General features: G+C 40.6%; 2 protein-coding genes across 3 annotated transcripts; one reads left to right on the top strand and one right to left on the bottom strand.

Moving 5' to 3' along the window:
* The first annotated feature begins 313 nt into the window (after nucleotides 1–313).
* Nucleotides 314–5304, top strand: LOC110890039 (FRIGIDA-like protein 1). 2 transcript variants are annotated; one of them, XM_022137602.2, is made up of 4 exons: nucleotides 315–527; nucleotides 3388–3444; nucleotides 3851–4023; nucleotides 4103–5304. In XM_022137602.2, exons 1-4 carry the CDS (start codon nucleotides 500–502, stop codon nucleotides 5099–5101), a joined length of 1257 nt encoding a protein of 418 aa, XP_021993294.1. In that variant the 5' UTR covers nucleotides 315–499; the 3' UTR covers nucleotides 5102–5304. The 2 variants fall into 2 exon arrangements, with proteins under 2 accessions (XP_021993293.1, XP_021993294.1); XM_022137601.2 differs by having other exon boundaries at nucleotides 314–3444.
* A 3223-nt stretch (nucleotides 5305–8527) lies between these two features.
* Nucleotides 8528–10687, bottom strand: LOC110890038 (scarecrow-like protein 21). The gene is made up of 2 exons (XM_022137600.2): nucleotides 10511–10687; nucleotides 8528–10219 (listed from the first exon to the last, which is right to left on the bottom strand). The coding sequence occupies exon 2, from the start codon at nucleotides 10151–10153 to the stop codon at nucleotides 8627–8629; it is 1527 nt and encodes a 508-aa protein (XP_021993292.1). The 5' UTR covers nucleotides 10154–10219; nucleotides 10511–10687; the 3' UTR covers nucleotides 8528–8626.

Genomic DNA, 10687 nt, shown 5'->3' with positions numbered 1-10687 from the left:
AGTCCATGTAAAATGAAAAAATTACCTCTTATTTTTATTAAAATATAGGGTAAATTACACTTTTCATCCTTTATGTTCGTATCGGATTGCAATGGATGACCTTTAACTTCAATAATTACAATCACAATCCTTTATTTGGAAAACTAATTACATTTTTCGTCCTTTTGCACTAACCAAGTTAAAATTTTCAGTTAACTCTATTCAAATGAGGGTAGTTTTGTAATTTTACCTATTTACTTAAGATATATTTAAAAAAGGAAAACAAAAAAATATATTTTTTTATTTATAAAACAAACACACAGATTCACACTCTCAACTCTCTCTTTCTCTTTCACTCTAACCCTATAACCTAAGCTCTTCACCACCACCACCCCTGCCGCCGGCCACCACCACCGCCGGAAGCACCACCGCCCTAGCACCACCACTATAAGCAGAACCACCGCGTAATATTCTCACTCCATGTCTTTCTCTTTTCTTGCTTGATTGCAGCAGTGGAGTGATGTCAGAGGGGGATAACAAGAACCCAGGTATGCAAAATTACAGATCTGCAAAATCAAAGTTTGTGTTTATTTCTGTTTTTCACGGTGGTGGTTGTGGTGAATTCGCCGAATGAAGTCGATGGTGGTGGTGGGTGTTGGTGGAAGTTAGAAAGAGAGAGAGAGAGTTGTAAATTTTGGGGATTTGGTTTTGCTCGATTGAGGTTTCTTGTAGGCTATCAATTTGGTTTTTTGTAGATTTTTTGGTGAGGTTTTTAGTGGTGGTCAGATTTGGTGGACAGTGGTGGTGGTCACATCGCCGGAACTCGTCTTTAATTACTTCAAAACTGCCCCCAAATTCTCCCTCTATTTAACAACATTTTCTTCAAAAAAAAAATCAAAACTTTTTTACAGATGGAAGAATGGTTTCAATCCAACAGAAATGGGTTCTTCTCATAATATCTTTTTGGCTCTTTTCATATGTGTTTTGCTGGCACATATTACTACAATCTTCACTTATGCTAAGACATATCTTGTTGGATCTTGTTCAAATATGCCAAGGTATATTTGATGAAAAATCATCAAATGCTTGCTTCTGTTAATAGTGGAAGGTATTGAACTTGTGGAACATGGGTTTACAGTGGCTGTCATAGTGGTGGTGGTGGCGGATTAGATAGTGGTGGGGGTTGGTTGGAGAGAAAGAACTGAGATTGAGATGAGAGAGATTGGTGATGGTGGTTATGGTGGTGGCGGTGAAAGAAGGAAGGGAATTAATCAAAAGCTAAGAAATAGAAGTGGGTTTTTAAAATTGAGTTTTAGTTTTCTTTAATTAAGTTGGTAAAATAAGTAAACTACCCTTAATTGATTAAACTTAACTAAAAATTATAACCTGGTTAGTGTTAAAGGACGAAAAATGTAATGAGTTTTCCAAATAAAGGACTGTGACTGTAATTATTAAAGTTAAAGGTCATCCATTGCAATACGATACAAACATAAAGGACAAAAATTGTAATTTACCCTAAAATATAAGAAAAAACTAATTATTATTAATCATTTAAAATACAAACCCTAAACCGTAGTCACCTCCGGCTTTCTTTGTCTCATTCCTTTCTTTCTCTCTCTAACCCTAATAACCTGCCACCACCACCACCTATCGACTACCTCTGGCTGCCACCACCAGCCGTAGACACCTTCGGCTACCACCACTAGATGAGATCTAAAACCAGGTAAGTACCTGACATTGGTGAGGATGGGAAAGATGGTGGTGGGAGTGATACAGGATCGACGACGGACGAGGGCTTCTATTCTGATACACACCATCATTCATGACTAGATTAGAATTTTGATTTTGTATCTAGCTTCTTTTCTAATAATGGTGGGAGTGATACTGGACCAACTGTAACCACCACGACTTCGGCGACAAAATCTGACTAAGGTTTGAATTTGGGGGGTTTGGATTTAAGGTTTGAATTTGGTCCGATTTTGACCAGAGGTGCGTTGGTAGTTCAAAATGACGTTGTTGGTGGAAACGAGGGCGTTGGGTGGGAGGCGGTGGTAGTGGCGGCCATGTTAGGTTGTGCGGTGGCTGGTTGTGAAGGTGGTGGTCAGTTCGACGTACACCGAATCTATTAAACAAATACAACCGATGATAAAGATGATAGGGAGTGGATGAGTTGGCAGAATGGCAGGTGGGGTGCGATGATGATCTGTTTCAGATCTATTTCAATAAACAGAGTATAGCAGAATGGCAGGTGGGGTGCGATAATGGTTGTGAAGGTTGTTGTGTGGGGTAGGTGGTCGTGTGGGGGTGGGTGGTGGCAGGTGGTGGTGCTTGTGGCGGCAGGTGGTGTGGGGGGTTTTCCTGAGAGAGACAGAGTAGAGAGAGAGTCAAAGTGTGTGTATGATTTTTTTATATTTTAATAAAAGTAAGGGGTAATTTTGTCATTTTACATGGACTTAACGGAGAAAACTAACCCCCATCCACTCCAGAGACTATCTAAGTAACAAATTGTTAAACCACAGAGACCAAAGATGTAATTTCCAAAAGTTAGGAACCACAAATATTATTTTATAAAACCACAGGGACTAACCGTGCATTTTACTCTAAATTTTTAATCCCTTAGTAAACCAAACACCTTCTCCTTAAACTGGTCAAAAGCCTGTCCTCTTCTTCAAACCAGTTGCAGCCGTAAAACCAAAGTAAATTTACCAAACACCTTCTCCTTAAACAAGTCAAAAGCCTGTCTTCTTCTTCAAACCAATTGCAGGTCTCCAATGGCGACAATATCAGAAATCTCCGCAGCAATCAACGAAATAACCATCAAGAAACAAACCCTTTACAAATCATTCATCCACCTTCAATCCCAAACCCCCTCTTCCTTCACCCTCCCTTTCACCTGGGCCCACATCGATTCCCACTTCACAACCCTCCACAAAACCCTCCTATCCAAATTCACCCTCCTCCAAACCCTCCACCAATCAACCCGACCCGAATTAATATCCCTCTGCCAGAACTCAGATGGGTCAGGGCTGACCCGGTTCATTGAACAGCTTGAACTTGCTCTTGATCAAGATCAACCGTCCGTTTTGTCTTCTGAACTGGTTGATGCATACCGGTTCGCACCCGATGCTTTTAGAATGGTGTTGGATGCAATGGGTTGTGAGGGGGGTGAATTTGAATTGGTTAGGGGTGGGTGGGTGGTTATGTTGGAGGGTTTGGTGAGGGCGGAGGCGGGTGGAGTGGCGGATGAGGTGAAGGATAGAGCGATGGAGATAGCAGTGAAGTGGAATCGAATGAGGGTTGAGGGGAAAGAAGAAAGTGTGTTGGGGTTTTTGCTTCTTGTTTGTGCTTATGGGATTGTTGATAGGTTTAGTGTTGATGATGTTGTTGATTCTTTTGTTGTTGTGGCAGAGGATAGGCGTAGTGTTGATCTTTGTCGACGAATTGTTCCTGCAAGTAATGTGAATGGTGAGGCGTCTAAGCTTATTGTTTGTTTCATTGTGTCAGGATTTTCTTGAACTGTTAGCGGGCAGTATGTATTGGAATGTATATCAGATTACGGTTTCTAGTATCGAGTCTATGGGCCCATTAGGTTTATTAGAGTACAGAAATTGTAAGAATATGAAAGATTACATTGCATTAATGAATATGTTACTTTACAATTTATAGGCATTACAAGGAAACCCTAATCTGATATACATTCCGATAGTATGATAGTCATACCGGCTGTATGGTAGGGCAAAAGTTGGTCGTATGAGATCCAAAATGTACGGCGATGACCTTTTTTCGCCATATCATACGGTGCGTATGATGTGACAGCTAACATGGTGTACAGTTTGGGGTGCTATGTCTTTAATTGCTGTTTACTGTGCAGATATTATTCAAAAACTCATAGATAAAGATATGCATGTTCCTGCTGTAAAGTTTAGCATTGAACTTCAAAAAACTGATAAATTTCCACCGGTTGGTCTCCTGGAACAGCGCAAGTTAAGATCTTTGAGCGTAATTGAGGATGCGCGTAAGAACGTGAAGAATCTTCATGTTTGTGTAAGTTCACCGCCTTCAAATCTTCAACACTGATTCATGTCTGTTTACTTTTTTTTTTTTAACTTCTTTTTGTATGTAGAATGTTGTAATAATGAAGGAAATCAACACGTTGAAGTCGATCATCAAATGCATCGAAGAGAATCACTTGCAGTCAGAGTATCCAAAGGATAGTGTGGTTGAACTTGTGAATAGACTCGAGAACGAGGTGGAAAACAATAAACAGGCTCTTGTGAACAATCTGTGTTTACGAAAACAACCAACAAGAGCGGCCGTGTTGACGAACGATCAGCGACCAAAAAAACAACCAGCTAGAGCGGCTGCTTTAACGAACAATATGCGATTAAGAAAACAACCGGCAAGAGCGGCCGCATTGAAGAACCAGCTGCGAGTAAGAAAACAACCAGCAAGAGCTACTGTGTTGAAGAACCAGCTGCTATCAAAGTCAAAGAAGCGAGAACTAAACAAAGGTCAACCGGTGACTGAATCTGCTGCAGTAGCGACGCCTATACAAAATGGTAAGTTGGTGCAAAAATCCCGTTCACAGAGATCAAAGTCAAAGAAGCGAGAACTAAACAAAGGTCAACAGGCTACTGAATCTGCTGCAGTAGCAACGCCTATACAAAATGGTAAGTTGGTGCAAGAATCCCGTTCACAGAAATCAGATTTGTTGCCGGATAATTTTGATAAATGCCGCAATTCGCCAGTTGGGTCGGGTCCCACTGGTTCGAATGCTCCATATGCAAGCCCGGTTGTGAGTCATGATGGGTTGGTAAGAGCAATTATTGGTGACAACCCGAATGGTTCAAATTCGCCACTTGGGTCGGGTCCCACAGGCTCAAATGCTCCATATGCAAGCCCGGTTGTGAGTCGTGATGGGTCGACAAAAGCAGTTATTGGTGACGACCCGAATGGTTCAAATTCTCCACTTGGGTCGGGTCCCACTGGTTCAAATGCTCCATATGCAAGCCCGATTGCAAGTCATGATGGGTCGACAAGAGTAGAGATTAGTTATGACTTCTATGCTCAACAGTTACAACCTCCTTCTGATTGTAATTCATGTGGTTGGATATCGGATTGAAACCGATGTTTATAAAGCCGGATCAGTATCTTGAGGAGCCACAAGTTTGGTTTGCTCAGCTAAACTACTTGTCATCGAACCGGTCAAAACTGACTTTTTTTTCTCTTGTAATCTATGGTTTTTGAACTTTGTATCATATATTGTAATATTATCAATGTTTAGTAGATATATATATGGGGCAAAAAGGCTAAAATTCCGTGTTACGGATCGATTTCCTATAGATTAGTGTTTGATTCGGTTCAAGACGGAAGTTTTGAGAATAGATAACTAATTTGGTATGAATTTCTGCAGCATAACGGTGGATAAACATGATAAGAACAAGTCGGCACACATTGCATTCAATACCGAACAAGTGTGTTCTGTCCTCTTAAAAGACTTATATGGTCAATCGCATGACACTACCTATATATAGACCTGCTCATACGACTGGGAGCTTCAGTTGCATGGTTCACACGAGTGACACATTTAAACGTATGCCTCATACGATTGACATTACCAATCGTATGGGCCAACAGTCAAACGTATTTGTTTCTTGCGATTAAACACACTCTTACAAACACATATACAGTACAGACTCGACCCAACTATTCACACAGTAACGGCCACACAAATATGCATTAACAAAGGTGTCCCTTGCTCTCGGTCAAATTTGGATGTTATATGTAAAAACAACCAAACAAAGGTGTCCCTTGCTCTTGGTCAAACTAGGATGTTATATGTAAAAACAACTAAAGGGACAACATAATTATGAAAGGTTTACTTGATAAATAAGCAGATATGTATATAGATGAGAGGTTTGCAACTTGTTCTGAACTGGTTGATGCTTACCAGTTCACACCCGATGCTTTCGCAATGGTGTTGGATGCAATTGTGGCTTGTGGCTTGTGACGTGCTGAATTGGGGTTGGTCATATGGGCCGTATGATTTCACTCATATGGCCATATGATGTGACAGGTGACCTGGTATACACTTTTAAGGGTGTGGTATCTCTTTAACACCACCCTTCTTGGAATTCATCTCGAATGGTTGTTCACTATGCAGATATGATTCAAAAACTCATAGATAAAGATATGCATTTCGTGCTGTAGTTTTAGCATTGATCTTCAAAAATCAACACGTTGAAGTCGATCATCAAATGCATTAAAGAGAATCACCTACAGACAGATTAGCAAAAGGATAATGTGGTTGAACTTGTAAATAGACTCGAGAACGAGGTGGAAAACAGTCAACAGGCTCTTGTTGACTTATGCAAGTAAGCAAACAACAGCAAGAGCAGTTGTATTGAAGAACAGCTGCTATTAAAAAAACAACCAGCGAGTGCGGCTGGATTTAAGAACCAGCTGCGATTAAGAGAACAACCAACAATAGCGACTGTGTTGAAGAACCAGCTGCTATCCAAGTCAAAGAAGTGAGAACTAAACAAAGGTCAACCGGCTGCTGAATCTGCTGCAGCAACGACGCCTATACAAAATGGTAAGTTAGTGCAAGAATGCTGTTCACAGAAATCAGATTTGTCGCCAGATCATGTCGGTGAATGCAACATTTCGCCACTTGGGTCGTGTCCCACTGGTTCAAATGCTCCATATGCAAGCCTGGTTGTAAGCCGTGATGGATCGACAAAATCAGTTATAGGTGACGACCCGAACGGTTTAAATTCTCCATATGCAAGCCCGGTTGTGAGTCATGGGTCGGCAAGAGCAGTTATCGGTGACGACGAATGGGTCAAATGCTCCACATGCTAGCCCGGTTGCGAGTCATGATGGGTCAACAAAAACAGTTATTGGTGACGACCCAACTGGTTCAAATGCTCCATATGCAAGCCCGGTTGCAAGTCATGATGGGTCAACAAGAGTAGATATTGGTTATGACTTCTATGCTCAAAAATTACAACCTCCTTTTGATTGTAATTCAAATGGTTGGATATCGGATTATGACTTCTATGCTCAAAAATTACAACCTCCTTTTGATTGTAATTTAAAACCAATGTTTTTAAAGCCGGATCAGGATCTTGAGGAGCCATGAGTTTGGTTTGCTCAGCTAAACTACTTGTCATCTAAACGGTCAAAATTGACTTGCTTATGACATTGTGCGATGTTTAGGACCGAAACCTTTTTGGAGTGCCTCACGCAGGGTTGATCTCTGGAATTTTGTTATGTTTCCTTATTTTATAATCTAGCAATGAAGACCTATTTCTTGAAAAAAATAATTGGTTTGGATGACTTTTGTTTGTTTAATGATCTCATTTTAGGTGTGTATAAATTACAAAATGGGTAGAAGGGCCCTCTTAAGAAACTTGCTAATTGCTTAATAAAATTATACTATGTAATATATATTTTAATAAATAATTAGAACTAGTTTTATCACCCTAGCCGCGTTGCGGCGAACTTCTTTTGTTATTTAGTCGGTGTTTACATGTGTTTTAAAATCACCACGAGCGCGTTGCACACGGAACCACTAACAAGAATAAAAAGAAAAAGTAAAAAACTGTAAAAAATAATCGAAAGAAAATCAACCAAAAAAGTTGTATGTTAATGATGTTGTTCGTATAAAATCCGTGGTAAGAGATGAGCAAATAATATTGGGTACCGGTACCGAATTTCCCGAACAGAAGGACCCTAAGTACCAATTCGGTACCGACTTTTGGCGTTTCTAGTACCGGTTCGCTACCAATTTTTACCTTCATATACGGTACCGTAACCGGTATTTTCGGTATCGGTTGCCACGGAGCTCTGATCAGGGATGAGCAAATGGTACCGGGTAGCAGTACCGAATTTCCCGAACTAAAAGATTTTCAAACTCAATCCTCTACCGACTTTTGGCATTTTCTGTATCAGGCTGGTACCGATTTTTACCTTCATGTACTTGAACCGGACCGTACCGGTATTTTCGATATCAGTATTGATTGACACCAAACTTATCCAACTTAGAAAGTAAAGAAAATAATAACTGTATCCAACTTATTAATATATTAATATATGATTACTATATATTATAACAACTGTTCATTCCAGTTGGTTTTTTAATATATACTAACTAATAATAATAATAATAATAATATATACTAATAATAAATAATAATAATAATTAGAAGGCTATGCTCCATCATTTCTCCTTCTCCTTCTGGATACATAAAACACATAAAAAAGTTATAGAGAAGAGATATAAAGTAGTTAAACGAGTCGTTTTCATTTTTGATACTTGTGTTAATTGTGTTGTCTGTCACTTGTTTAACACGACTAGACCTGTTTTGCCAGCCCTACGCCACATACGACTGATCAAGTATCTCACAAATTGAGCTAGGTCACTATCGACGAACATCGCCATTGCAACAAGTCAAGCACCACCCACCACCACAATCAACAGTCTCAACCACCGGATGAGGCGGCAGCTGCCAATCAATTGTCCATACAAAGAAACAAGGTAATATAATTCTAAAAACAGAAGTTTATTACCACAATGTATTTTGACACATTACACACAAGATCGGACCAGAGCCACCTAAAACTTACAAACCTAACTACCATTTTATCTCCATGCACAAGAAGACACCAAATCCCTATTCATCCATCCAAGAAACAAAGCCCCATCTCTCTCTTCAAGTCTATACTTATCACAATAGTTCTCGAGCAGGCTCTTAATCGTAGCGTTCACGTACGAGCTCAACGGGTACGGGCTGAACCCAGCCATGGTGAACCGCGACTTCCATTTCGCCAATACTTCATGCCTCTCTTCTCTCTCAACCCCCTCACACGCCAAAATGTTAACTATTTCACCAGCAAGACAATGCTGCTCAACGCTGATTCGATCTTTGTGATCTCGAGGTAAAGTCGCATCGATCGAATCGAACATAGCTGAGTAGTAGCTCAATGCTTCTTGAAACCTATGAAAGAACTTTGCGGTATTCACATTCGCTTCTTGCTCAACGAGTGTCACGACTTTTGGTGACAAACTTTTTATGAGACGTAACAATCGGTCCCTGTGGTTCTGTGGATCGACACTCTCGTCTGGCATATGATGCATAACGAACGCGCAGTTAACCGCCAACGCCTCACCGGGCTGAACCTGAAGATGTTCAGTTCGAATATCAGAACCGGAAACCACCAAACCGTTAAACTCAAACGGGACTTTACACGCTTCCGCCAGTTTCTTAAGTCGTTGACCGACGATGTTAAGTCCACCACCTCTAGCGAACGCGTTTCTAGCATCGTCAATAGCGGTGATGCGTAGGCTTGGTGGACCGCCAGGTCGAGCCGCTAGAGCCTGGATAAGAGTAACCCATTGACCGCCCTGTGCAATCTGAAAATCTATTATATGAATCCGATCTTCATTCTTCGTAGCTTCAGCGATCGCACCATTAGCAGACAAGTAACCGAACTTGAAATATGGGCATGCTTCATAGAGTAACAGCATGTAAGAAAAGAGCTCACCGCCAGTCGGTTCTTTGCATTTCAAACCTTTGTAGATAAAACTACCCGAAGAAGATAAACGGGCCACAAGCCCTTCTAACATGTACGCCCCCAATCGCTGTATAGGCTCCCCAGAAACCGAAACCAACGGGCGTAACATCGATATCAGCAAATCCGCTTTTACTGCGTTGTTCTCCGCAACTGCTTTAGCACAAACAAGAAGCCCCTGTTTCAAGTCCCCCCTAGCAACAATATCTTCCATTATTCTGTACTCTTCGCTATTCGAATTCACATCGTTTCTCCCCCAATTCGAAGAAACATCAAACGATTCCGCATAATCTTGATCGGTCCCCAGCATAGCTTCGATCTCACTAAGCCTGACATGCAACTCATCAACATTTCCTCCGAAAGCTTGATCAGTTTCCAACATAGACGGGTAAGTGTAGTCGGGTGAATGATGCGGGTCGGGCTGGAATCTATCCGGGGAGAAGCTGACCGAAGAAGACGAATTGTGGGCCGGTTCGGGTGTCTGAACCAAAAACAAGCTTTCTTGGCTTACATCACCGGCGTATAGATTCGTATCCATACGCTGAGTAGGTCTCCAGTAATGGGTCTGATTGGAATCACTCAAATCAGATGTTTGCATACTTGTACTAAAAAACTAGTTTCTGAAATAAATTTGAAAGCTTTTCAGATCTAAATTGATTCAATTCTGCACACAAGAACAGAACAAAACAGAGCAAAACAGAGCTGTGAGCTAATAACCAACATACAGATCAAGAATATGAACAATTAAAAATGAAATTGATTGAATTGAGCAGATCTATAGACAACAATCAAACAGAATTGTTCAATTATCGATGAATATTAACAATTAAACTGAAATCTTGCAGATAAGATAAAGAATTGGGGGAAAACATGAAACCCTAATCAGGAATGAAGGGTAATTAAATTAAACAAAAACCCAAATTGGAAATTGAGAAAGAAAGAGGAAAGTTGGTACCTTTAGTATGACTTAATGTTGTTGTTGAGATAGATGGTGGCTAGAGGTTAGAGAAAGGGGGATGTTGGTTTATAAAGAGGGGTGAAAGTGAGGTTACGCGGTTGAATAATAAATATAAGAATGAGGAAGAAGGAAGGTGAGTTCAGTGTGGTCCACTCAGTGAGTTCAGCGCACACG

The sequence above is a fragment of the Helianthus annuus genome, chromosome 11 (genome assembly GCF_002127325.2).
Source record: "Helianthus annuus cultivar XRQ/B chromosome 11, HanXRQr2.0-SUNRISE, whole genome shotgun sequence".
NCBI classification, from domain to species: domain Eukaryota; kingdom Viridiplantae; phylum Streptophyta; class Magnoliopsida; order Asterales; family Asteraceae; genus Helianthus; species Helianthus annuus.
The sequence above is the reverse complement of the archived record's forward strand: the minus strand, read 5'-3'. Positions and strand labels throughout refer to the sequence as shown.

Excerpts from the sequence above, each read along its gene's own strand:
- LOC110890039 (XM_022137601.2), top strand. The coding sequence starts at position 2,751 with ATGGCGACAATATCAGAAATCTCCGCAGCAATCAACGAAATAACCATC. Across the intron at positions 3,445-3,850 it reads TCCTGCAAGTAATGTGAATG|ATATTATTCAAAAACTCATA; the intron begins GTGAGGCGTCTA and ends TTTACTGTGCAG. Across the intron at positions 4,024-4,102 it reads TGAAGAATCTTCATGTTTGT|AATGTTGTAATAATGAAGGA; the intron begins GTAAGTTCACCG and ends TTTTGTATGTAG.
- LOC110890038 (XM_022137600.2), bottom strand. The coding sequence starts at position 10,153 with ATGCAAACATCTGATTTGAGTGATTCCAATCAGACCCATTACTGGAGA.